Below are 27,943 nucleotides of genomic sequence, written 5' to 3'. Positions count from 1 at the left end.
TTCTCTAATGATTAGTGATGTTGAGCATCCTTTCACGTGTTTGTTGGCAATCCGTATATCTTCTTTGGAGAAATGTCTATTTAGGTCTTCTGCCCATTTCTGGATTGGGTTGTTTGTTTTGTTGGTATTGGGCTGCATGAGCTGCTTGTATATTTTGGAGATTAATCCTTTGTCAGTTGCTTCATTTGCAAATATTTTCTCCCATTCTGAGGGTTGCCTTTTCATTTTGTTTATTGTTTCCTTTGCTGTGTAAAAGCTTTTAAGTTTCCTTAGGTCCCATTAGTTTATTTTTGTTTTTATTTCCATTTCTCCAGGAGGTGGGTCAAAAAAGATCTTGCTGTGATTTATGTCATAGAGTGTTCTGCCTATGTTTTCCTCTAAGAGTTTGATAGTGTCTGGCCTTACATTTAGGTCTTTAATTCATTTTGAGTTTATTTTTGTAGATGGTTTTAGGGAGTGTTCTAATTTCATTCTTTTACATGTGGCTGTCCTGTATTCCCAGCCCCACTTACTGAAGAGGCTGTCTTTTCTCCATTGTACATTCTTGCCGCCTTTATCAAAGAAAAGGTGACCATATGTGCGTGGATTTCTCTCTGGGTTTTCTATCCTGTTCCATTGATCTATATTTCTGTTTTTGTGCCAGTACCACACTGTCTCGATTACGGTAGCTTTGTAGTATAGTCTGAAGTCAGGGAGCCTGATACCTCCAGCTACGTTTTTCTTTCTCAACATTGTTTGGTTATTCAGGGTCTTTTGTGTTTCCATACAAATTGTGAAATTTCGTGTTCTAGTTCTGTGAAGAATGCCATTGGTAGTTTGATAGGGATTGCATTGAATCTGTAGATTGCTTTGGGTAGTATAGTCATTTTCACAATGTTTGTTCTTCCAATCCAATAACATGGTATATCTCTCTATCTGTTTGTATCATCTTTAATTTCTTTCATCAGTGTCTTATAGTTTTCTGCATACAGGTCTTTTGTCTCCTTAGGAAGGTTTATGCCTAGGTATTTTATTCTTTCTGTTGCAATGGTACATGGGAGTGTTTCATTAATTTCTCTTTCATATTTTTCATCAGTAGTGTATAGGAATGCAAGAGATTTCTGTGCATTAATTTTGTATCCTGATACACTAACAAATTCACTGATTAGCTCTAGAAATTTTCTGGTAGCATCTTTAGGATTCTCTATGTATAGTATCATGTCATCTGCAAACAGTGAGAGTTTTACTTCTTCTTTTCCAATTTGGATTCCTTTTATTTCTTTTCTTCTCTGATTGCTGTGGCTAAAACTTCCAAAACTATGTTGGAAAATAGTAGTGAGAGTAGGCAACCTTGTCTTGTTCCTGATCTTAGTGGAAATGATTTCAGTTTTTCACCATTGACAACAATGTTGACTGTGGGTTTGTCCTATATGGCCTTTATTATGTTGAGGTCAGTTCCCTCTATGCCTACTTTCTGGAGAGTTTTTATGATAAATCGGTGTTGAATTTTGTCAAAAGCTTTCTCTGCATCTATTGAGATGATCATATGGTTTTTCTCCTTCAGTTTGTTAATATGGTTTATCACATTGATTAATTTGCATATATTGAAGAATCCTTGCATTCCTGGGGTAAACCCCACTTGATCATGGTGTTTGATCATTTTAATGTGCTGTTGGATTCTGTTTGCTAGTATTTTGTTGAGGATTTTTACATCTATGTTCATCAGTGATATTGGCCTGTAGTTTTCTATTTTGTGACATCTTTGTCTGGTCTTAGAATCAGAGTGATGGTGGTCTTGTAGAATGAGTTTGGGAGTGTTCCTCCTTCTGCTATATTTTGGAAGAGTTTGAGAAGGATAGGTGTTAGCTCTTCTTTAAATGTTTGATAGAATTCGCCTGTGAATCTATCTGGTCCTGGACTTTTGTTTGTTGGAAGATTTTTAATCAAAGTTTCAATTTCAGTGCTTGTGATTGGTCTGTTTATGTATTCTATTTCTTCCTGGTTCAGTCTTGGAAGGTTATACCTTTCTAAAAATTTGTCCATTTCTTCCAGGTTGTCCATTTTATTGGCATGTAGTTGCTTGTTGTAATCTCTTATGATCCTTTGTATTTCTGGAGTGTCAGTTGTTACATCTCCTTTTTCATTTCTAATTCTATTAATTTGTGTCTTGTCCCTTTTTTTCTTGATGATTCTGGCTAATGGTTTATCAATTTTGTTTATCTTCTCAAAGAACCAGCTTTTAGTTTTATTGATCTTTGCTATCGTTTCCTTCATTTCTTTTTCATTTATTTCTGATCTGATCTTTATGTTTTCTTTCCTTCTGCTAATTTTGGGATTCTTTTGTTCTTCTTTCTCTAATTTCTTTAGGTGTAAGGTTAGGTTGTTTATTTGAGATGTTTCTTGTTTCTTGAGGTAGGACAGTATTACTATAAACTTCCCTCTTAGAACAGCTATTGCTGCATCCTATAGGTTTGGGGTCGTCATGTTTTCATTGTAATTTGTATTTAGATATTTTTTGATTTCCTCTTTGATTTCTTCAGTGATATCTTGGTTATTTAGTAGTGTATTGTTTAGCCTCCATGTGTTTCTGTTTTTACAGATTTTTCCCTGTAATTGATATCTAGTCTCATAGCACTGTGGTCGCAAATGTTACTTGATATGATTTCAATTTTCTTAAATTTACCAAGGCTTGATTTATGACCCAAGATATCATCTATCCTGGAGAATATTCCATAAGCACTTGAGAAGAAAGTGTATTCTTTCGTTTTTGGATGTAATGACCTAAAAATAGCAACCAAGTCCATCTTGCTTCATGTATCATTTAAAGCTGTATTTCCTTATTTATTTTCATTTTTGATGATCTGTCCATTGGTGAAAGTGGGATGTTAAAGTCCCGTATTACGTTTGTGTTACTGTTGATTTCCCTTTTATGGCTGTTAGCAGTTGCTTTATGTGTTGAGGTGTTCCTGTGTTGGGTTCATAAATATTTACAATTGTTATATTTTCTTCTTGGATTGATCCCTTTATCATTATGTAGTGTCTGTCTTTGCCTCTTGTAATAGTCTTTATTTTAAAGTCTATTTTGTCTGATATGAGAATTGCTACTCCAGCTTTCTTTTGATTTCCATTTGCATGGAATATCTTTTACCATCCCTCATTTTCCATCTGTATGTGCCCTAGGTCTGAAGTGGGTGTCTTGTAGGCAGCATATATATGGCTCTTGTTTTTGTATCCATTCGACCAGTCTATGTCTTTTGGTTGGAGCATTTAATCCATTTACATTTAAGGTAATTATTGATATGTATGTTCCTATTACCATTTTCTTAATTGTTTTGGGTTTGTTATTGTAGGTCTTTTCCTTGTCTTGTGTTTCCTGCCTAGAGAAGTTCCTTTAGCATTTGTTGTAAAGATGGTTTGGTGGTGTTGAATTCTCTTAACTTTTGCTTGTCTGTAAAGGTTTTAACTTCTTTGTCAAATCTGAATGAGATCCTTGCTGGGCAGACTAATCTTGGTTGTAGGTTTTTCCCTTCCATCACTTTAAATATTTCCTGTCATTCCCTTCTGGCTTGCAGAGTTTCTGCTGAACGATCAACTGCTAACCTTATGGGAGTTCCCTTGTATGTTATTTTTTGTTTTTCCTTTGCTGCTTTTAATATTTTTTCTTTGAATTTAATTTTTGATAGCTTGATTAATATGTGTCTTGGCATGTTTCCCCTTGGATTTATCCTGTATGGGACTCTCTGTGCTTCCTGGACTTGATTGACTATTTCCTTTCCCATATTAGGGAAGTTTTCAACTATAATCACTTCAAATATTTTCTCAGTCCCTTTTTTTTTTTCTCTCTCTTCTTCTTCTGGGACTCCTATAATTCAAATGTTGGTCTGTTTAATGTTGTCCTAGAGGTCTCTGAGACTGTCCTCAATTCTTTTCATTCTTTTTTCTTTATTATGCCCTGTGGTAGTTATTTTCACTATTTTATCTTCCTGGTCACTTATCCGTTCTTCTGCCTCAGTTATTCTGCTTTTGTCTCCTCCTAACGAATTTTTAATTTCATTTATTGTGTTGTCATCATTGTTTGTTTGCTGTTTTGTTCTTCTGGGTCCTTGTTAAACCTTTCTTGTATTTTCTCCATTCTCTTTCCAAGAGTTTGGATCATCTTTACTACCATTACTCTTAATTCTCTTTCAGGTAGACTGCCTACTTCCTCTTCATTTGTTTGCTCTGGTGGGTTTTTACCTTGCTCCTTCATCTGTTGTGTATTTCTCTGTCTTCTCATTTTGCATATCTTACTGTGTTTGGAGTCTCCTTTTAGCAGGCTGCAGGTTCGTAGTTCCCGTTGTTTTTGATGTCTGCCCCCCAGTGGGTAAGGCGGTTCAGTGGGTTGTGTAGGCTTCCTGGTGGAGGGGACTGGTGCCTGTGTGCTGGTGGATGAGGCTGGATCTTGCTTTTCTGGTGGGCTGGACTTCATCCGGTGGTGTGTTTTGAAGCGTCTGTGACCTTATTATTAATTTAGGCAGCATCTCTGCTAATGGGTGGGGTTGTGTTCCTGTCTTGCTAGTTGTTTGGCGTAGGGTGTCCAGCACTGTAGCTTGCTGGTCATTGAGTAGAGCTGGATCTTAGCACTGAGATGGAGATCTCTGGGAGAGCTTTCACGTTTTGGTATTTCATGGGGCAGGGAGGTCTCTGGTGGACCAATATCCTGAACTCGGGTCTCCCACCTCAGAGGCTCAGGCCTGACACCCAGCTGGAGCACCAAGACCCCATCAGCCACATGGCTCAGAAGAAAAGTGAGAGAAAATAAATAAATAAATAAAATAAAATAAAGTTATTAAAATAAAAAATTATTATTATAAATTAAAAAAATATAATAAAAAATTTAAAAATAGAAAGAAAGGAGAGAACAACCAAACCAAAAAACAAATCCACCAATGATAACAAGTGCTAAAAACTATACAAAAATAAATAAATAAATAAGGACAGAAAGAACCCTAGGACAAATGGTAAAAGCAAAGCTATACAGACAGAATCACACAAAGAAGGATACACATACACACTCACAAAAAGAGAAAAAGGATAAAAATATATATACATTGAAAAAAAAGGAAGAGAGCAACCAAATCAATAAACAAATCTATCAATGATAATAAGCTCTAAATACTAAACTAAGATAAACGTAAACACAGAAACAGATTAGATGCAGAAAGCAAACCCCAAGTCTACAGCTGCTCCCAATGTCCACCACCTCAACTTGGGATGATTCGTTGTCTGTTCAGCCATTCCACAGATGCAGGTACATCAAGTTGATTGTGGAGAGTTGATCCACTGCTCCTGAGGTCGCTGGGAGAAATTTCCTTTTCTCTTCTTTGTTTGCACAGCTCCTGGGGTTCAGCTTTGGATTTGGCCCCGCCTGTGCGTGTAGGTCGCCGGAGGGCGTCTGTTCTTTGCTCAGACAGGACGGGGTTAAAGGAGCCGCTGATTCGGAGGCTCTGGATCACTCAGGCCGGGGGAAGGGAGGGTCACGGAGTGCGGGGCGGGCCTGTGGCGGCAGAGGCCGGCATGACGTTGCCAGCCTGAGGTGCACTGTGCGTTCTCCCGGGGAAGTTGTCCCTGGATCCAGGGACCCTGGCAGTGGCGGGCTGCACAGGCTCCGGGAGGGGAGGTGTGGATAGTGACCTGTGCTCGCACACAGGTTTCTTGGTGGCGGCAGCAGCAGCCTTAGTGTCCCATACCCGTCTCTGGGGTCCGCGCTGATAGCTGTGGCTCGCGCCCATCTCTGGAGTTCGTTTAGACGGTGCTCTGAATCCCCTCTCCTCATGCACCCGGAAGCAATGGTCTCCTGTCTCTTCGGCAGGTACAGACGTTTTCCCGGACTCCCTCCCGGCTAGCTGTGGTGCACTAACCCCCTGCAGGCTGTGTTCACGCCACCAACCCCAGTCCTCTCCCTGGGATCCTACCGAAGCCCGAAGCCCGAGCCTCAGCTCCCAGCCCCGCCCGCCCTGGCGGGTGAGCAGACAAGCCTCTCGGGCTGGTGAGTGCCGGTCAGCACCGATGCCCTGTGCAGGAATCTCTCCACTTTGCCCTCCGCACCCCTGTTGCTGCGCTCTCCTCCGCAGCTCCGAAGCTTCCTCCCTGCCACTCCTCGTCTCTGCCAGTGAAGGGGCTTCTAGTGTGTGGAAACCTTTCCTCCTTCACAGCTCCCTCCCAGAGGTGCAGGTCCCATCCCTATTCTTTTGTCTCTGTTTTTTCTTTTGTCCTACCCAGGTACATGGGGAGTTTCTTGCCTTTTGGGAAGTCTGAGGTCTTCTGCCAGCGTCCAGTAGGTGTTCTGTAGCAGTTGTTCCACATGTGGATGTATTTCTGATGTATTTGTGGAGAGGAAGGTGATCTCCACGCCTTACTCCTCTGCCATCTTGAAGGTCCCCCGCTCAGTAGGAAAATTTGAGCTGGAGAGGTGGATTTCATTGTGCATCGGTGGTTGAGTGAGACCATGAGGTGAGACAGGTATCTTAGACATCACGGATGGTGCTCAGAGCCTGGAGCCAAACTTAGCCAAAATCCAACATGTGAGGGAATTCGAGGACCACAAGAAGCCCTCTGAAGAGACAGCAAAGCAGCAGGAAGAGGAAAGGTGTGGTCTTTTGATGGCCAAAGGAAGATGTGGTCACAGCATGGGACAAGGCTAGGCAGGCAAGGAGAAGGATGAAGCGTGGCCCTTGGGGATGGTCCACCAGTGATCCATTGGTGTCCTTGTCCTGCGGTCCTTGGTGAAAGCAGGAACTGGTGGTGGGGTGGGCAGATGAAGGGTCAGTTAGGGGAGTCCACCACGTCAGCCTTGCTCCATAGCAATTTGACATCAGAGGCAGGAAACTGGAGAAAGGAGACCTTGAGAATCAATTAGGACAAAGTGAGGATTTTCATTCCAGTTTTTAAAAAATGAGAGACTTGAGCATGTTCAAATGATAAAAGTCACAAAGAAAAAGAAGTTGAAGATAACAGATAGAAGAAATTAATCAGAGATGGTGAGATGGGGATGGAAGGGATGCTGAGCGCAAGAGGGGGAGCCCTTTGACCAGAAGCGTGGCACATATTCCACCCTAGAGAGAGGACAAGAGGATGAGAGCGTGGCTCTAAGCATGTGGTCAAAAGGTGAGGGAGCTTGTCTCAAATGATTCCTATTTTCCCTGTGCTGCAGAGAGATGTTTTCTACTGAATCCATCTTGGGGAAGCAAAAGGATCGGAAGTCTAGGAGAGGGGAGACAAGAAGACATTGGGAAACCTCAAAGTTCTAGCAGGCATGAGTGGGGTCCCTAGGGGACTGGAGGACAGGTCACTGACCTGTGTAGGGGTGTGGTTTCCAGGTATCTCCACAGTCCAGACATAGACAAAAAGAGGGCAGACTGCTGGATGATATGGTAGTCAAAGATCCCCCCCAGGTACAGGGATGGAGGAAACATGCGTGGCCAGCACAAAGGAAAAATGATTCTATTGAAAATAATGACCCGGGAGTTGTGCAAATGATGGGATTTTTATGTTTCAGGCTGAGGAAATCAGGAGTGATGACAGGAGAGGCTGATGGGGAAAGATAGAGGTATCTGGAAACAAGATGGTACCTCGAGTTTGAATAGGCTAGCGTACCTTGAGTTTGAGCACACAGGGTGATTCGTATATTGCTGTATTTCCTCCTGCCATGCAGTTATCCATGGTGACTTTGGAGTCAGCAGGCTTCAGCAGGCTTGGCTTGACACTTAATGGTAACACAGCTTTGGCCAAATTACCTGACATTGGGGCTTCCCTGGTGGCGCAGTGGTTGAGAGTCCGCCTGCCGATGCAGGGGATGCGGGTTCGTGCCCCAGTCCGGGAAGATCCCACATGCCGCGGAGTGGCTGGGCCCATGAGCCACGGCCACTGAGCCTGCGCGTCTGGAGCCTGTGCTCCGCAGCGGGAGAGGCCACAACAGTGAGAGGCCTGTGTACCGCAAAAAAAAAAAAAAAAAAATTATCTGACATTGTTAACTACCTCAGCACTTAAACGACCAGAGAGCATCTTCTCTAAAAGACCATTAGTTACAACTACTATAATACCACTATTACCATATGTCAAAGGCTGGATTCCACAGCCCCACCGCACTGCCCACCCTCCGGGCCACACCAGACACCTGCTCTGATATCTAAGTGTGTGAACTTCTACTGGCCCCATGGTGCATGAGGGCTGGGGTTGAGATGGCTGAGGAAGCACACGGAAGCAGTTGCCACCATGGGTATCAAGATTCACTCCTCTGCAAGGAGGACTTAATCGACCATTGTGCATTTCAACAGCCCCATTCATTGCCCAGACGCCCAGAGCATCCTCTTTCTGGGCAGAGTTGTCAATCCTAATAAGCAATGAAACTGAAATCACAATTTGCAAAGAAAACTGTACCAGGACTCGCAAAACAGATATGCCATACCCAACAGGTACTCTCTAAGTCCAGAATTTATTAACAGCCGCTTGTTCAGACCCATGTGTCCCAAGATAAGCCCACAGCAAGCTGTTTTAAGAGTGACGCTGCACAGACTCACGGGCTATAAAGATAAGAGCCTTGGCTTCTCATCTAGTTTATAAAATCTGACCACACTTTCTAACTATCACCCTAAAGCCACTGTGAACTGAGTCCAGCCAATGAAACCTTTTATTTCTCCTAACTTCCCCATTTGAAACATTACTGAGATGCTGTCAAAGTGATCGTCCCTACCACTCAGCAAGTTTAATTAAGCCCAGATCTGTGTAATCCATGGGGTGCCTTGGTGGTCCACGTGAGGTACTGCAACATTAAGAAAGTCTAGAATTCCCTGCAGAGGAGGGAGTTGCCCAGCTCAGGTGCAGAGAACAGGAGAGTCAGGACATCAGGGCTCTAAGCCCAGCTGAGTCTGGAATGCTAAGTGATCCTGGGAGCTGCTTTGCGCTTCCTGAACCTCCGTCATCTGCGTGTGAAGCTCTGTAAATCATGGCAGCCAGTAAAGTGGTTAACGTTGGATCCTCTTGGCTGCAATCCACCCACTTCCTTGGACCCAGTGATTTCTTTGCACGATTCAACATGGCTCTGCCTAAATGGAACAGAACATAGTCAGGAGACAATCGTAGGAATTAAGGAGAAGAGGGTAGTAGACCGACAGGGGATATAGATGTGAAGGTAGAGAAAAAGGGACATTTTGAGACACGGTTAGGAGGTACCATGGATTGGACTGAGTAATCAATTATTCATGAAGAAATAAGGACAGTCTGTAGTAAAGGTGACATTCAGGTTGCCAGCTTGGGAGCTAAAGAAACTGGAGGGAGCCATTTGGAGAGATGGGTAACGTAGGGAGAGGACGATGATTTGTGAGCAAGAGGCTGAGCTCCCATACGGACCTGAGATGCCTGGCCGGCATCCACGATGAAAAGAACAGTGGGCATTTGCTTCTACAGATCTGGCATTCAGCAAGGAAATCTGAGCAGGGCCTGGAAATCTGCTAATGCAGAGGAGAGACGAGACTTCCTGGTGAGGACTCCCTCCTGGTGAGAGCGTGTAGAGAGGGGAGCCTGGGACCCCGTCATCAGGAATGACCACACTTAAGGGACAAGGAAAAGGAAGAGAGGGCACCCAAAGAGACAGAGAAGGACTAGGAAGAGGGGACACGTGGGGAGAGAGGAAAGGACAGTGTCCACAGGATAGGCTGGACCTACCAAGTGGGGTCTTTGGCGGCTCGCAGGAGCAATGGCAGTTGAGACATGGGGGGCGGAAGCAGATTGTAGAGTTTCGAAGAGAATCAGTGGTGCACAGGGGTACAGCAAGGGGAGATATTTCTTTCTAGCAATTTGTCATCAAAGACAAAGAGAAACAAAGGGGAGCTGGAGGGGAAAAGAGAGGAAGACATATATTTTTGAAAACTGAAAGTTGAGTGAAAAGTGAGCATGTTTAAATGCTCCTGATAAGAAGCCTAGAGAAAAGAAATGGTTGACAAGTCATGGAAGGAAGATATCAATCAATAGCTAGTAACCAAGTTGTATCGCACATTGATGGGGCTTGAGCTGCAGGAGACCTGCAGGCACAACCAGTGGGAGGTTTCCTGTCTCATGGGTGGACAAGCACCTGGAGACCAGAGTCCAAGGGTCCTGGGAGATGCTGGGACGTAGAGGATCCTGGGAAGATCTTGGTCCACAGGGGCCCCTGGAGGGAGGGCTGACTTAGACTCTCTGACTAGCCAAGCTGAGTCTGTCTGTTCCCGGGGCTGAGCTAGAGCAGGAAAACCAGAGAACTAAGGTCTGTCCCAGGAACCTCCTAGAGGCTCAACACAACCAGTGTAGGGAGAGAGACCACTTGTCCTTCACAATTCTACCTAAAAAAATCTAGTGCGGGGCTTCCCTGGTGGCGCAGTGGTTGAGAGTCCGCCTGCCGATGCAGGGGACACGGGTTCGTGCCCCAGTCCGGGAAGATCCCACATGCCGCGGAGCAGCTGGGCCCGTGAGCCATGGCCGCTGAGCCTGCACGTCCGGAGCCTGTGCTCCGCAACAGGAGAGGCCACAATGGTGAGAGGCGGATTCCACTCTGCTCCTCTTACAGATACTGCTGGCTGCCAGCAGTCCTTGGCTTGTGTCAGGCGCTCGCAGCAGGTGCACAAGGTACCGGCGCTTCTGTTCAGACAGGCTGTCTGCTAGATGATCCGCTCATCTGGTCATGAATCCGCCTCCCACCAGGCTCTGGGTTCAGTCCTGACTCCACCACCTACCAGCTGCTTGACCTTGGGCAGCTCCCTCACCTTCCCAAGCCTCTGTTTTCTTCTCTGTCAAATGCAGATGTGAAAACAGCGCCTTCCTTCCTCACTGGGCTGTGGTGAGGATGAAAAAAATATTCTGTAGATCAGGAGAAGAATTTGAAAAAGAATAGATACATGTATATGTATAACTGAATCACTTCATTGTACACCTGAAACTAAAACATTGTTAATCAATTGTACTCCAATATAAAATAAAAAGTTTAATTAGTTAATTAATTTAAAAAAAGAGGTCATGACCCTGAAGCATTTGCACAGCGCCTGGCACAGAGCAGACACTCCGAGAATCAATAATATCACTCATTACTATTACTTTTGTCATTGTTGTTGTCCTTTCCTGCCCCTGTTTCCAGACCAAGGAGCCCCGAGGACGGAGATCCGTCGGTGGTAGCTGCTGATCACCATGTTCATGGCTGTGGCTCACTGTCTGGCCCTGGTTAACCAAGAAGATTCTGATCTCACCAACCCCAGCCCCCAGGACAGCCTTGGGCTGCCCCCAATTCTCCCAGAGCAACGTAGGCTTTGCTTTCAGCCTCTACAGACATTTGGCTTTGGGTGCTCTGGACAGAACACTCCCTTCTCCCCAGTAACCATCTCTTTGGCCTTGGACGTGTTCTTCCTCGGGGCCCCAACACCCAGCAGGACCCACCTCTTGGAGGGCCTGGTTCAACCTCAACGTGGGGTGCGAGGCCCAGATCCAGGAGGGCTTCCAGGATCTGCTGCTCAGATACCCTGACCGTGGGCTGATGCACATTTAACGGCCCGGGCCCCTGGAGGCCACGCAGTAACAGGTGGAGGCCCAGAAAAGCATCCACAAGCGTGCAGAGGCAGATCCTGGGGAAGTTCGAGGCCTGCGTGGAAGAGCTCGGGATGACACTACAGCAGTCCTGGAGAATCACGTGCTCCTCAGAGGTGAGAGAACATATATCCAATGTGGAATCTCCATCTCGGAGTCAGGGCTGCAATACATCACAACCCTCCTTTCCACAGCATCTGAGAAGCCTCCCTTGCTGACTTAGACATAGGAGGCAATCAAGAATTTTCTGCCCACTGAATCCTTGACGTATCTGCTTGTACACCTCCAGTGATGGGGAGCTCATCATCTGTCCCATTTTATTGCTACTTGTTGAGTTTCTTTCAAAGAAATATTTTGCACCTTCAGTGTGCATGACAACTGCCTGGGGAGATTGTTTAAAATCCTGCACTTACCCCAGGAGACTGATTTAGGGCAGGGGGAAGTCAGGGACACTGCATTTAAGCTCTCCTTCCTTCCCCTCTCTGGTGATTCTTCTGCAGGAGGGCTGTGATCGCCACTTGAAGTAACCCTGGAAGCAAGCACTAAATTAAGGGGCATGAGTCTCCTTCCTCTGGCAGGTCCCAGGAGGCATGGGTTAGAACAGGAAGAATCCCAAAGCCTCAAGGTCTTTTATTTCCTCCAAAAGAGCCAAGAGGATTGTATGCTTCCCTCCTTAATCACGCTCTTAATTCAGCATTGAATTCCTTCTCCTCACATTTGTACAGTGCTCTGTGGGTCTCAAGTGGTTTTTGACAGCCACAGTCTCTTTTGACCTTCTCATCCGCTTGAAGTTGATAAGGCTAAAATTAATGGTCCTATTATACAGATGAACAGACAGACTAGTTCTTTCTTTTTTTTTTTTTTGCTGTACGCGGGCCTCTCACTGTTGTGGCCTCTCCCATTGCGGAGCACAGGCTCCAGACGTGCAGGCTCAGCGGCCATGGCTCACGGGCCCAGCCGCTCCGCGGCATGTGGGATCTTCTCGGACCGGGACACGAACCCATGTCCCCTGCATCGGCAGGCGGACTCTCAACCACTGCGCCACCAGGGAAGCCCGACAGATTATTTCTTAAAGAAGAAAAGTTATTTCCTGAGCCAGTAAGGCATTACTCATATACACATCTATGAACACTTGTCGTGTGTTATATGTAAGTGTTTACACATGCACATGCACACGCAATCTAAGTATGAAGGCTTTAGTATCATGCCAGGCATGGGACATTATTAATTTTTATTGAATTATCTTCACATCCCAACAAGGTAGACTGTTGTGTCCATTAAGAGATAAGAAAACCGAGGCACAAAGATTAGGTAACTTGCCCCAGATCTGAAAGCCTGGCAGAGCCTCGCCTTCAGATCCACACCTACCTTCAGAGCAGCTTGTACCACAGTGATACATATTTTCCTCTAAAATTAACCACCTTCCAGAGAGGCTGAGGGGCCCACGGAGAGCAGTAGTATTTACATATCATAATACTTTTACGCTATTGTAAAATATTCATCCCCATTTTACAAACAAGGAGAGAGAAGCTCAGGGTGGTCAGGGGCTCAGTCCCCCCAGGGTCACACAGGTATAAAGGACATCAGGAGTAGGTTATGGAGCCAGGCTTGATGTGCAGAGTGTAGATTCCCACATTCCCATGGGCTGCCAAAAGGGTGACCCCCTGCCTGTTCTCAATTCTCTCCAAAGGTGACATTGACATTTGTCTTCACCTCGGGGTGTGTTCAATCCCCACATATTTGCAATTTTCCAAAGCAAACCTCTGAAAAACTAACAAAGCTGGAGGCATCCCATTTCCTGATTTCAAACTGTATGACAAAGCTATAGTAATCAAACAGTATGGTACTGGCATAAATATTCACATAGATGAAAGGAACAGAATAAAGAGCCCAGAAGTCGACTCTTGCACATACAGTCAATTAATATTTGACTAGGGATCAAAAAACCAATCAATGGGGAAAAGATATTCTCTTCAAAAAATGGATTTGGGAAACTATATAATCACATGCAGCATCCCTGCTGGGTGTGCAGCCCCAGGTTAGGGATGGGGTCAAGTCGCCTCTATTCACTGTCCCTTAGGACTTGTGCCACGCTGCAGCCCTGGTGCCTGTCGCCCCACCTCCTGAATCTTTCCTAAGCTCACACAAATGGGCCCAAGGTTACAGGGTCTTTAAAGCACACAAGCCAACTCCAGCCCAGATCTCACCACCCTGAAGGCTAAACTCCAGAAAGGCCATCTGCACACCCTCTCGCTCTCCCTCCCTCCCCCTCCAGCCCAGGGCAGGCCTCCCCTCACTCTGTTCACCCTGCCCTTGCCCCGTCCCCTGTGGCTTTAGATCACTGCATCCCATGGACCATTGATCCTTCCCTACCCCTAAGTCCCCTCCGCTGTCCCCTGGGTACCTCTCCTGTGGTCCTGGGGTGACAGCTTTCCTCCCATGCCCCTCCCTCCTCCCCACTCTGTTCCTTCTCCTCGGTGCCCCACCCTTTCGGGTGCCCTCCCCTTCTCACCCCATGGCACTCAGCTTAGGGGACCTCCTCCCCTCAGCGCTCACCTGCCCATCCTGGGGGACGAATCCTCATGCTTCCCTCCAGCCCTGATTCTCTCCTGAACTCCCCTGAACAGATCCCTTGGCTGTCTCCAGGGAACCACACATCTGGGATCTGAATGTGAGAGTGTCCCCTGCCCTCCTCCCAACATGCTGGGGGTCCTTCCTCAGGGGATGCTTTGTCATCATCTAGGAGCTTCTTCCCCACGTCCACTCACAGAAACATGGGTTCTCCTCCCAGCCTTCCACTCATCCTTGCTCTCCCTCTCCATCCTGGGCTTTGGCCCCATTTCCTGCAACATCCCCTTTAATGTCCAGCCTGCATCCCTGTCCTGGCCCTGAATTGCTTGTCTACACAGCAGCTGGACTCATTTTTCTACTATGCCAATCTGCTCGGAGAGACCCTCTGTTCAAATTCCTTTAAAGCTGCCCAGGGGTCTATGGAACCTTTCCAGCATCCTTACTGGGCTGCCAGGCCCCCAGTGGTCCAGCGGCTCCATCATGGCCCCATCACCTCTGCAGGCCCTCCGCTTCCTGCTCCAGGTCTGCCCAGCTTCCTTCGCGTTCTTGAAAATGTCTTTCTCCTGACAAGGACATTCTCCTCTCTGTTTACCCTACCGCATTTTATTCTTCCTCTGATGGCAGCACAAAAAGCACGTCCTCCAGGAATGGCTCGCCGACTTCCCAGGCTGAGTTTGATCCTCTGTCAGCCTCCAGAGCCTTGTTTCATCATCCGTGTTTCCCATCAGTTCCTAAGTCCCATGAGGGTCACTGCTGTGAAAATCTTTGAGGGCAGATTCATTCTGTGGTTTAGAGTGTTTCTCTGATCCGGGAGGTTGGGATAACATCCTGCCGGCAATAATTAGTAGCTGTGTGGCCTTGGGGGAAATGACTGAGCCTCTCTGTTCCTCAGTTTCCTCAGCGGTAAAATGGGATGAGTAACAGCCAGTATCTCATGTGATCATTTCAAGGACTAAACGGGTTATTCCAGGCAAAGGTCTGAGCAGGCTGCCTGGCAGAGAGATCTCAACCGTTCAGTTGTGGGTGACGTCATCATCTATGCCGGGAGCTGACCTTCCTGGAGATGACACAGCCCCTGATCACATCAGGGACATGAAGAACCAAGTGGGTTCCTTTTATTGCAGGTGTGTGTTTATTGACCTTTTGCCCCCATACCCCCGTTCTGGCTGCTGAGGGGGAATCCTCTGTCAGGCGAGTATGTGGAACTCGTCAGGTGGTGGAGTAGCTCGTCTGGGAACCTGGAAGTAGTTGGTCTCCCAGGTTGAGGTGCTCGGGGGCAGCAGGGGAGACCCTGGGGGGAGGCCCAGCTCAGCTGCAGGAGTGAGGGGTCCAGGGGCTGTGCCAGAAGAGGTGAGGGTCAGAGCCCCTGCAATGTCAGCATGAGGGCACATCCTGGGCCCTGGGGGATGGAAGAGTGAACCTGGACCTGGGACCAGAGCCCCCGGAAGTGGGCATCGGGCAGCAGGGGCCCCTCCCAGCCCTGGGCCTGAGGTCCAGTGGGCTTGGTCACAGGCACAAAGCCTGCTTCTGGGTCGGCTGGTGAGGCAGAGGCTGAGGGGCCCAGAGTCTGGGGCGGGCTGAGCGTGTGTGGGAGGTCGGGGGGCTTGGCCTCGGGGCCCAGGCTGCCCATGGCATGGGATCATGCAGGTAAGGGTGGAGACACACGGGAAAGAGTCCAGTCCAAGGAAGGTGGCTTATTGCTCTTGTAGGGCTCAGAGCCTCCTTCTAACCAGGACACAGACTCCCTGGGCATGTGAAACCCCCAGCAGAGTCACTGTCACCTTCACCAGGGTGAGCAGGTGGGACCAGGCAGGGGGCTCCTCGGGGCACAGGGACCAGGCCGCCCCCAGGGAGCTGGGCACCCAGCTCCTTAGCGAGGGGATCCGCCACTCAGGGGAGAGCTCTAGGCTTGACTGGGGTTGGTGACTTTGCCCAAAACGATGATGCTCTGGGTGTCTTTCCTGAGTATGGGAAACACAAAGGGCCTGTTGAAATGCATAGTGATCACTTCTCTAGTCTTGTAGATCAAGTTGCTTCCCATGGCAGCAGCTCCTTCCATGCCCTCCTTGCCCACGTCAAACACAGCGCTGCGGACCACCAGGGGGACCCCAGAGCATTACCCACCAGAGACGAGGTGGGTGGGAGGTGAGCAGCTGCCTGAGTGCCTCCAAGGGGACGGACATTCATCCACCTTCTGCCGCTGGCCGTCACTGTGCTGTCAACCTGTTCAACTTGTTTGTCTCTCCCAACAAACCTGTCAGCTGGTTTGCATAGTCGTGACGCACAGATGTGCAAAGTGCAGTCAAAGGCTGTGAGTGCTGGGCCAGGGTCAGAGAGGAAAAGAGCAGGGGTTCCCTGATCTGGACCCCTCTCTGTCTGAGTCCAAAACACCCCCCATTTTAGGGGAGGGGGCAACTGTCACAGGCACAGGCAACTGTCCACAGTCCCCCCACGTCAAGGTAGCAGATGGGCGGACACTGCTTTCTGCTCCTCTCCTGCCCTAGCGCTCAGTTACTTTGCATAGGAAATGGCTTCCCATCCCTGGACCCCGCAGGCCCCTTGGCACATACGCCTCCTTTACCAGGTCCTTTGGCAGGTGGGGTGCAGGGGAGGCTGCAGGGCTGCCCAGCCTCCCCCATTCACTCTGACTTCTCTGCTTCTAGGATCACAGTACCAGGGGCCCTGGTGTTCTTGTCCTGTGCTCTTAGTATATTTCCATCACGATGGAATATACTGTCCTGTAGCTGTTGTTAGTACCTATTACCTCTTACCTGCTCTGCTAGACATAGCACATGAGCCAAGGGCTATAACGCTCCTTTTAAAGATGAAGAAAGTGAGGGGTACGGGACTTGAATTACTTATTGCATAGGCAGTAAAAGTTGGAGCATGAGACGGGGGTTCACAGCTGATTCCACCCCAGGCCCTCCCGCTAGATGGGCTTCCATGTCACAATATGTTGCAGGGAAGGTGGGACCACCCCCAGGATGGTTGTAACCAAGCCCTTCTGAGGAGTCCAGGGAAGGTGACTGAGTAAAGAGAAATACAGTTATTTTACTCATTCAAGTTTACACAAAACTCTGGCTGGCCTTCACCATTCAAGCTCCCATGTGGAGATGAATTGTCCAAAGTTTAAACACCCACCTGGGAAACCACCAGCGCCTCTGCATCTTTAATGTCTGACTGGCCAGCTGCCGGGGGGAAGACTTTCCCCATGCCCATCTGGGGAAGGATGTCTTGCAGATCATAATCGCTGGAGATGGAAAACTTTGGAAGGAGGGGGTGAACTCTTCTTCTAGGAAATGAGAAAAATAAACCTGAATGTCTGCTGGACTGAGAGCCTGCCTTTCTCCCATGTCTTGGCGTGGTCTTCCTTGGTTTCCTCTCCAACCACCCACTTCTTGCTGGAAATACAGGTTCTTTTCCACATTTTCTTTACCCCTCCTGCTTACTCTCCTTAAACTGTGAATTATGCATTCCCATAGGCAGGAGTCTAAAATGCCAGGCAGTGCACCAGCACCACACCTGGCCCTGCTTCGTCCCTGCAAGCCTGTAGGGTGCAGGAAACACCCTAACTCCAGCAGCTGCGAGACTGTGCTGGGGCGGCTGCTCCATGGGCACCAGGAAGGCTTCCTGCAGGAGGCGGCATGGAGTCTGAGTCCCGGAGGAGTGAACGGAGCTGACTGGGTGAAGAGGAGTCCAGGAGGCAGGAGGATGCACTTGCAGGAAAGAGGGAAGAAAGAAGGGCTGCCCCACAGCACAGAGGCAGCCTGAGTGCGGGCAGTGGGGAAGGGAGGGGCCGGGAAGGGGCTTGGGCGGGATGTGGAGGGCTGGGGGCTGCATTCAAGGGCCTTGGGGACCTGAATCAACCAATCCAACATCTCGATCTTGTCTTCCCAGTAAGCTCCTTGAGGGCAGGGATGCATCTGCTTCTGAGCAGAGGTGGCAGCAGGTTCTTGGAGCAACAGATGCCTCCTCTCTCTGTCTCTATTTCCCTTAAGACTCTTGTCACGGTGTCAGCTCTTACAGATGCCAAATAGGAGGAGGCTGTGGCTCCCATTAAACGTTGAGTCCCTTGGGAGCAGGGAGGTACCTATTCCTCCTCATAGGCCATCTTTCCTCCCTCCCTCTCTCCCTCCCTCCCCCCACCCTTTATCCATTCATCAACAGATTCTTAGTGAGCGCCCTCCATGGGCCAGGAACGTGTAGATGCTGGTCCCCCCAGTGCTTGTAAATCAAAGATGTCTGATGAATATTCTATCCACTTACAACTATTCACTGAGCCCCCGCCCTGTGGTAGCTCTTGGTACTGGAGGAAGGAAAGGGTTGGGAAGGGAGTACATGCAGGGGGAGGGTGGGTCCCGTGTCCTGGAGTCTCCTGGGATCTGCAGTGAGGAGGGGCTGAGAGTCAGGCAGCCCCAAGGCGCCCGGTCCCCTGGACAGGGGTTGGGGAAGGGACTGCAGCCTCAATGTCACGTCTAGGCAGGTCTCTCATTGTTTGAGGTTTATAACATACTTTCCACACCCGTGACCCCTAGGATCTGCATAGCTGCCCACAACCTTCCCTACCTCCGCTGCAGCAGACACTGCGCCCAGAAGTGCCTCTCCCTCTGCTGTCCCCCTTGTTATTGGTCTCCTGTGTCTGCACTCAGTTTATCCAGAGCCCGACCCCTTCCGCCCTTCCCGGTTCCTCCTGGTGTATCCCCAGCGGCTCCCCTGGGTGAGTCCACTGGGCGCCTGGCTGGCCTCCCTGCCTCCATGCTGGTCCTCGGCTGTCTGTTCTCCACTGGACGACCTGGGTGATCCGTTTAAAACATGACTCAGATCGTTCACTCTTTGGCCCAAAACCTTGTGATGAGTCTCTATTTCCCTTAGAGGGGGGTGCGTCGAGGGGTTTGCAAGGCTCCAAGTGACCTGAATCCCCCCTGGGGTCCTGACCTCTCCCAACTTTCCCTCTCACTCCCTCTGCTCTGCTGCTCTGGCCTCACTAACCCTCAACCACACCAGGCTCCCTCCTGTCTTAACAGGTTTTGCACTGGCTGTTCCCTCAGCCAGGAACGCTTTTCCAAACCATATGCACATCGCTCAATCCCTCACCTCAAACATCACCTAAGGGCCACCCTGCTTACAATCACAAGCTACTTGCGGGCCCCATTTTTTCACGATTTTACTGTGCTTTACTATCCCCACCTCCCCATTTCTCCCCTCTCAAATTAGCAAATAATTTACTATATTTATTTCCTGTCTGTCTCCTCCAACTGCAAAGTAAGTGCCCGTAGGGCAGGGAATTTACTGCTTTATTCGCTGACCTACCCTCAGAGTCTAAATTAGTCCCTCAGACGTAGCTTGATCTTCATTCATTCATTCAATCTGTGCTGAATGGTTGAATGAATAAATGAGTGAATTAATGTTTAGCCCGTGCAAAGCTGATGCTCACGTCTGTCTCACCTGAGCCCCCAACTGATCCCAGTCCCATCCGCCCCCCTCCACCTGCAAGAGGTGGAGCCACGGAGAGAACAGCATGAGTGTCGGGGGTTGTGTGAGGATCCTCAGGACTCAGCACATGTCAGTGTCAGAGGAACCCTCAGCCCCGCCCCCTCTGATGTCATCATCTTAGAGAAGGAACAGCTCAGGCCCAGAGCCACACAGGCAGCCAAGGGCAAGGTCAGCCCTGGACGGGCCCTCCCACCTCTGCCCCCGCCCCTGGACATTACTGAGGCCCGGGGGCTGCGGGTCCGGAGTCCTGGAAGAGGGGGAAGGGCCGAGAAGGCAGGTGGGCCCACAGCTCCGGGTCCTGGGGACAGTCACCTGGGCTGCAGGGAGTCTCTCCACCTCCTCAGCGTCTCTGGGAGCAGCTTGGCCTCCAGGTCGTGCATTTTGCCCTCGTCAGGGAGGATGAAGGGCGCGCTGTCGTCGCTGGTGTACTTGAGCTCCAGCGCGGGGCAGGCAGCTCCTCGTCCCGGAAGTAAGGCGTTTCCAGGCCCCCAGTGGTCATCATGGGCACCTCCACTGTCCTGTTCTCACTCACGTGGAACTCTGACTTATGAGTATGGCTGGGATCAAAGGGCTTCTTCCACTGGGCTAGAGGTGGAGGGACAGGTGAGGGGTCTGTGGTGCAAGGGCTGCAGGCGTCTCACTCCTCTGCCCTGGTCCCTGAGCAGGGGAGACCCTCCCCACACCAGCAGCCCCCCACGTGCCTCTAGGGACGGCCCTGCTAGGTTTGCACATATACCTGGGCAGGTGGGTAGGCCCTTGGGGACGGGGGTGAGCCCAGAGGTCTGGATTGGGAAGGGGGACATGAAACAAACCTGGTTAATTGTGCTACGTGAGAAACCAACAGGAACAGGACAGGGCAAGGGAGAGACGGGGTGAGGCTGGGACTGCAGAGAAATGGGAGCTCCTGGTCCTTAAAGGGAACAGTGTTAGTGACCAGTGGCTAGTCACTGGCTTTGCAGGGAGGACACATGTCCTCGCAGCCTTGTGAGCCAGGCTGAAGCAGGAGCCACATGGGTACCAGGAGGGCAGGGCGGGGTCAGCAGAGGAGAGAGCTGGGGTCTCCCCGCAGGAGGATGGAGCATTCAGTGATGGGGGCTTCTTGGGGAGATTAGGGCCCTGGGGCTTCATGGAGTGTGTATCCACCCCCGCTTCCTGCTTTGTTTCCACCCCTGCCTGTGTCCCCAGAGTTAGAGGCAGGAGCAGAGAGAACGCTGGGCTGGCTAGGGTGCCCCTGGTGGGGAGATTTCGGAGGATAAAATCCTAGGACAGTGCAGGGTTATAGGAGAGGAAAGCACAGGAGACTCGAAGAACAATTGTAGCAGGCCTGGCCTGGATTCCTTTTCCAAAGAAATGCAATTCTGTGCCTTCATTTATAGACGAAAACACAGACCCAGGAAGGGTAGCCCTGGGCTCTGCCAGGAGCCCCCAGTACAGGGCTAACTTGTTTCCCCACAGCTAGTGTCTCTTAGGCACCTGACCACGCCCAGATTCGATGATAGTTTTTCCTGTCCTTATCTATTCTGGGTCTCTATTGCACTACTGGCTCCATATATGAAATCTATCTGCCTTCACTCTGACCCTTATGAATTTCCAGGCTGAGGTTTGCAATATCGAGTTTCTATCAATGGGACTGGGCACCGGTCCAACTAGAATCTGGGAAAATACACTGCCCTGGATATTGTCTTCCTGCGACTTTCCCCAGATGGTGGCCTTGTCATTCCCACCCTCAAGATGATAGAAGCACACAACTGAAGAGCCTTGGGGTGTCCAGGCTGCTCAGAGGCTGTCACACCGTGAAGATGGCTGCCAGCCCCACCTTAAGCCCCGGAGACCAAGACCCTTAGAGGGAGCCCAGGTCAGACACAGCCCACAGTGCGCACAGCAGAGGCCTTCCTGAGCGTGTCCGAAAGCATCTCAACAGGCAGGAACCTGGAGTTCCCGGCCACCCCGGAGAGAGCTGAAAGAACAGCTTCTTCTTTTGGCAGCCAGGCAAGCTGAAGTCAGAAAAAAGTCTCTCTCTGCCTCACACAAAGTAGCGGCTCCTCTGCACTCATGTCCTGTAAAGTGAAGTAGAATTTGGATAAAGCTAAAGTAGACGAAGCCTATGGTCGGGGCGGGGCCTTGGTGCCTAGGCTCCCCTAAGCCACGGGGAGCCCCTTCTGTAATGGTTTGCTAACAACACAGGTGGCTGAGCCAGAAGAGACATAGTCCCGAAGCCTCAGAACTAATTTCGTTTATCTTCCCGAACCCCATTCTGGCCACTCACCTTTAGAGAAGACGTAATTCACCAGCATCATCTCTGTGAGCTTGTCAAGGTGCTTGAACAACTCCACAATTTTCCCCTGCGTTTTATTCCTCACATAGTCATTGATGAGCTTCTTGGCAGTGTCGGAATCCCGGAAGTCGGTGGAGAAGGCCTCGGAGGCACACAGCGCCCGGGCATCTTCCCTGAATTTGTCCAGAAGCTTCAGCTGCTCCTGGACGAACATGGCGTTGCCCACGCTCAGCTGCAGCTGGTCGCTGAGTCGGCCGAGCGTCTGCAGGAGGTGCTGGAAGCCCTGGTGGATTTCTGTCTCGGGGGTCTCTGTGAGGTTGAACTTGAGGCCTTCAAAGGTCTCCGTCAGGGTGGGTCCGCGGGCCCCCAGGGACAGGAAGGCCAAGGCCATGGAGACGCTCAGCGGGGAGAAGATGACGTTCTCATTGGAGGTCTTCAAAGCCAACTGCTTGTAGAGGCTGAAGGCGAAGTCGGTGTTGCTGGAGACGAAAGTGTGGTCGTCCACAGGCGCCCCTTTGTATTGGTCCTCTGGGGTCACATCCTCCGGGTCAAGCCCGCCGCCTGGGAGGCAGTGGACACTGGAGCAGAGCCCAGCCACCAGGAGCCCCAGAGCCAGGAGGGGGGACATTCCCTCTGCCCTCATCTCTGAAAAACAAAGCTCCTTTAAGTCTCAGTGTGTCAGATGATGTCCCAACCACCACCCAGTGTCCCCACGTGGTCTCTGTTCTCTCTGCCTCTGCTGCTTTGTGACCTCCCAGTTCTAGGCACCCTCCTGGGCTCCCAACATACATGAGGAGCCTTTGGGCTCCCTCTCACCCTTTGAAGCAAGTCTTGTAATTGTTACCAATTTCCCCAATGGAGAAACTGGGCACAGAGAGGGAAAGGGGCTTTTCCAAGGTCACCCAGCAAGGAAGTAGAGGAGCGAGGCTGAGAAGCCTGGGTTGCCTGGCTCCAGGGGGGAGCTGGTGATGGGTGTGAGGTGCTTTCCAGTGAGAACCCATCCCCCTCCTGCTGGGAGAGCAGCCACCGTCAGAGGGGACTAGGCAGCAGGGGCTCCGTTTCCACTATGTCCCCTGTCTGCCCCCCAGGACGGAGCCCTGGACTGAGTCAGAGGACACAGCACCTCTCCCGGCCTCTTGATGACAAGCGTGTAGCCTTAGGGGGGCACTCTCATTGTGGTACCTCGTTGCAGTGAGAGTTCGGTGAGAGAGGCCACCGCAAGCAGCAGGGCCAGCGCTGGAGCCTAGGTGGCCCTGATCAGTGTTGCTGTAAAGAACAAGGAGGGTAGAGTGTTCTCTTCAGCCCCTGGCAGGTGGACACATGGTGGTTGATTCCACCGTAAGCTTGGAAAAGTCTCCTAGTGGGGAGAAAGCCGGGTGGGCTCAGAGTCTCCGAGTCCTGGGCAAGGATTTCATTTTGGCCATTTGTGAGTGCTGTGTGTGACAAGCAAGTGACTGAACCTCAGGTCCCATCTCTGTCCATGTTGAATGGCTCAGGTGACATGAAGTATGAAGGTTCTGGGCTCATAAGAAGAGTTCCAACGGTGTCACCTCCACATGCCACCCTCTTTAGGACCTTACAAGCCAGAGCTGTGATCCGTGGGGACAGGAGACAGAGCTACTGCCTGGAAGCCTCCAGGAGAGACTGAGGTCTAAGCTGGTGACCTCAGCAAACAGGACTGTTTACCTCCAGCCTCTGCCCCGTCATCTCAGAGTTCAGAGGAGAAAGGGCTTCTGGGGTGGTGTGGGGGAGGGGAGAAGAAGGGAAGAGAGAGAGAAAAGGGGCAGAGGAGGGAGAAGAGAGTTGGGAGGGGTGGAGGGGCGGGAGCTGAGCTGAGTCTCATCCAGAGGCCGGTGGAGAGGCCTTCGGACAAGCCGGGGGACAGAGGTGATCAATTGTCCCAAATGTCAGTTTCCTCAGTGCTGATGCAACCATTTCTTTCAAAAAAGAGTCAAACATTATCCCCAAAATTATTTCTGGAGGAATAGTACCTGTGTATTTGGCCCGGTTGGAGGGCTCTGTTTCTGAGCAATCTGTCTTTCCAGTGCTGGACAGACTCACCTCCTGTCTGCTTGGCTGTGGGGCCCTTCAGGGACAATGTAGCCCAGGAAACCCCCCTGGAGACCTTGTAGCCTCTGCCCAGAGGGACCCAGGGCACTAATTCTGTCCACCCGGCCCTGTTGAGAGCAGCACCCTGTGCCGGACAAGGAGACGCGCCTCATGGCCCTGGTGGGAGTTCTGACCCTGGCGGTGGATGCACAGCTATATGGGGTACACAGCTGGCTCGAATCAGAATCCCACAGAGGGACTTCCCTGGTGGTCCAGTGTTTAAGACTCTGTGCTCCCAACGCAGGGGGCTGGGGTTCGATCCCTGTTCAGAAAACTAGATCCTGCATGCTGCAACTAAGAGCCCTCATGCTGCAACTAAAGATTCTGCAAGCCGCCACGAAGATCCCGAGTGCCCCAACTAAGACCAAGTGCAGCCAATAAATAAATAAATATTAAAGAAAAGAAAAGAATCCCCTAGAGTCAAAGGCAGAAATGACCCCAGAAGCCCTGGTGGCATGTCCCTCCCTTTGCAGAATCAAAACTGAGACCCAGAGAGAAGACTGGTCTTCAGAGGGCGCAGAAGCCTCCCAGCATCGTGACACAGGTCCTCCCGCCTCCCTCCTGCCTCATGTTCCACAGGCCCCATGCAGAGTACTAGAACCACCCTAAGAAAGGTTTCTCCAAATGTGGGAGCGTCACAGATTAACTGCCTGGGAAAGCGGGACGTGGGGAGTGGATCCAGAGCCGCCACCTGCCCGGGATGCTGGATTCTCATGGGTGCTGCTGTCTATTTATCCCGCAAAGAGCTCCTCCCCTGCTTGCGCAATGTCTGCGGGGACAACAGTGTTCTGTCCTCAGACTGGAAATGGGCAGATGACCACTCCTGGTAACAAGATTTATTAGATCTATTTGAACAACCTAGTTACAGAAACTGTTTTTGGTCCCTTAAAAAAAAATAAAAAACCTAAACTAAAAATAAACAAAAAAAATTTTCCTTGAGAGTGTTTTCTCTTGTTTAATTAAACTCATTGAGGATTGTGTGAAAGGTCAGAATATGGAAAAAGGGACTTTGAAAAATCCTCATGACTACTGTTCTTTTTTAGAAAAAACATCAACTCTTCTTAGTTTTTCCCCCTTTCTGTGATTTACTCATTGAGGACCATGTAAAAACCCAGAAAATGGAAAGAAGAATATTTGAAAATATTCCCCAGAATTGTATCACTCTGGGACATCCCTAGCGAACATTATCTTCTGTTTCTTTTATGTCATTTTTCTTATGTTTGTTTGCGAGTGTGTGTATATGATAGGGATCTCCAAACACAAACTCAGATAACTTTAAAATGCAATACACCTTATATGTGTATAGCTCGACTGGCATGTTGAGACACTCCCCCATTCCCAGAGTCGGGGTGTTAGCCCGAGGGCTCCCTGAGAATGTCAAAAGCACGAGCGTCAAAGCACAAATATCTGGGGCGTCTTGTCTCTGGCGCCACCTGTCTTTGCAGTCCTGCTGTGTCTGGGCCTTTGTCCTGGGTTAACCCTTCACTATTGGTTCACCTTAAGAGCTGGTTGTCCTTCATCCTTGATTTTGAGGTCTCCTTACATTCTCTTTGAAGTAATCCCAGGCCTTTCTTTGGCTCATGGGGAAAAACCCGTCCCTTCATGCCTCGTACTCACAACCAACCATCGGTGACAAACCATGGCAAACCTCTGTGACCCCTAGGGATTCCACCAAATCCACTGGAGACCACTGTGTTAGTGGTGAGGGTATGGCTTTGGCATGAGATAAACCTGAATCCTGAAGGTCTACTCACCAGCTGTGTGACCTCAAGACATTTACTGGAAATCCCTCAACTGTCATCTCCTTACCTCTAAAAGCAGATAACAACATTTCCCAGTTATGTTTGTTTGCAAGTGTGTGTATATGATAGGAATCTCCAAACACAAACTCAGATAAGTTTAAAATGCAATACAGCTCAATCATAGGTATATAGCTCGATTTGCATGTTGATACACTCCCCCTTTCTTGAAAAAGGAAGCCATGTCTAAATAGACTAAGTGGGAGAGAGCTTCAAAGCAGCGGAGGAGTAAGACGCGGAGATCACCTTCCTCCCCACAAATACATCAGAAATACATCTACATGTGGAATATCTCCTACAGAACACCTACTGAACGCTGGCAGAAGACCTCAGACTTCCCAAAAGGCAAGAAACTCCCCCTCGTACCTGTGTAGGGCAAAAGAAAAAAGAGAGACAAAAGAATAGGGACTGGCCTGCACCAATGGGAGGGAGCTGTGAAGGAGGAAAGGTTTCCACACACTAGAAGCCCCTTCACAGGTGGAGACTGCGGGTGGTGGAGGAGGGGAAGCTTTGGAGCCTCGGAGGAGAGCACAGCCACAGGAGTGCGGAGGGCAAAGCGGAGAGATTCCCACACAGAGGACTGGTGCTGACCAGCACTCACCAGCCCGAGAGGCTTGTCTGCTCACCCACCGGGGTGGGAGGGGCTGGGAGCTGAGGCTCGGGCTTCGGAGGTCAGATTCCCGGGAGAGGACTGAGGTTGGCTGCGTGGACACAGCCTGAAGGGGGCTAGTGCACCACAGCTAGCCAGGAAGGGGTCCAGGAAAAAGTCTGGACCTGCCTAAGAGGCAAGAGACCATTGTTTTGGGGTGTGTGAGGAGACGGGATTCCTGCTCTATGTGCCCACAGATAGCAGAGCCCCACCTAAGCAAACTCCAGAGATAGGCGCAAGCCATGGCTATCAGCTCTGACCCCAGAGACAGGCATGAACTACTAACACTGCCACCACTGCCACCAAGAATCCTGTGTGCAAGCTCAGGTCACTATCCGCACGCCCCCTGGGAGCCAGCTACTGCCAGGTTCCTGAGACCCAGGGACAACATTCCTGGGAGAACACATGGCACACCTCAGGCTGCTGCAATGTCACGCTGGCCTCTGACACCACAGGCTCGTCCCGTATTCCAATTATGACTACCATATCGCTCCCTCTCCGTAGCCTGAGTGAGCAAGAGAGCCCTAATCAGCTGCTACTTCAACCACCTCCTGTCTAGGCGGGGAACAGACACCTGAGGGTGGCCTACACACAGAGGCGGTGGCAAAACCAAACCTGAACGCCAGGAGCTGTGCGAACGAAGAAGAGGAAGGGAAATCTCTCCCAGCAGCCCCAGGAGCAGCGGATTAAATCCCCACAATCAACTTGATAAACCTTGCATCTCTGGGATACCTGAATAGACAACAAATGTTCCTAAAATTGAGGTGGTGGACTTTGGGAGCAACTGTAGACATGGGGTTTGCTTTCTGCATCTGATTTATTTTTGGTTTTATGTTTATCTTAGCTTAGTTTTTTTGTTTTGTTTCGTTTTTATCTTTTTAATTTTTATTTATTTATTTATTTTTGGCTGTGTTGGGTCCTCGTTGCTGCACACAGGCTTTCTCTATTTGCGGCGAGGGGGGCTACTCTTCGTTGCGGTGCGCAGGCTTCTCATTGCGGTGGCTTCTCTTGTTGTGGAGCATGGGCTCTAGGCATGTGGGCTTCAGTAGTTGTGGCTCACGGGCTCAGTAGTTGTGGCTCTAGAGCCACAGTCTCAGTAGTAGCATGGGCTCTAGAGCACAGTCTCAGTAGTTGTGGCACGTGGGCTTAGTTGCTCCGTGGCATGTGGGATCTTCCCAGAGCAGGGCTTGAACCCGTGTCTCCAGCATTGGCAGGTGGATTCTTAACCACTGTGCCACCAGGGAAGTCCTATCTTAGTTTAGTTTTTAGTGCTTGTTATCATTGGTGGACTTGTTTATTTGTTTGGTTGCTCTCTTCCTTTTTTTAAATTTTTTTTCCTTTTTTCCCTCTTTGTGAGTGTGTGTGTGTATGTTTCTTTGTGTGATTTTGTCTGATTAGGTTTACTTTTACCATTTCTCCGAGGGTTCTGTCTGGTTTTGTTTCTTTGTTGTTAGTTTTTTGTTGTTTATTTTTTGTTTGTTT

The 27,943-nt window shown here is 49.7% G+C and overlaps 1 protein-coding gene across 1 annotated transcript; it reads right to left on the bottom strand.

Moving 5' to 3' along the window:
* Positions 1-16,039: 16,039 nt before the first annotated feature.
* LOC137223472 (serpin A3-8-like) lies at positions 16,040-22,547 on the bottom strand. Its single transcript, XM_067735298.1, is given in 5 exon segments — positions 16,040-16,235; positions 17,279-17,425; positions 19,942-20,080; positions 20,083-20,214; positions 21,896-22,547. Coding segments are annotated over 5 exon segments (1,266 nt in total).
* Positions 22,548-27,943: the final 5,396 nt, after the last annotated feature.

This window comes from Pseudorca crassidens, chromosome 1 (genome assembly GCF_039906515.1).
Source record: "Pseudorca crassidens isolate mPseCra1 chromosome 1, mPseCra1.hap1, whole genome shotgun sequence".
NCBI lineage: Eukaryota > Metazoa > Chordata > Mammalia > Artiodactyla > Delphinidae > Pseudorca > Pseudorca crassidens.
Note: the sequence above shows the minus strand (reverse complement) of the source record. Positions and strands in the feature narration are given on the sequence as shown.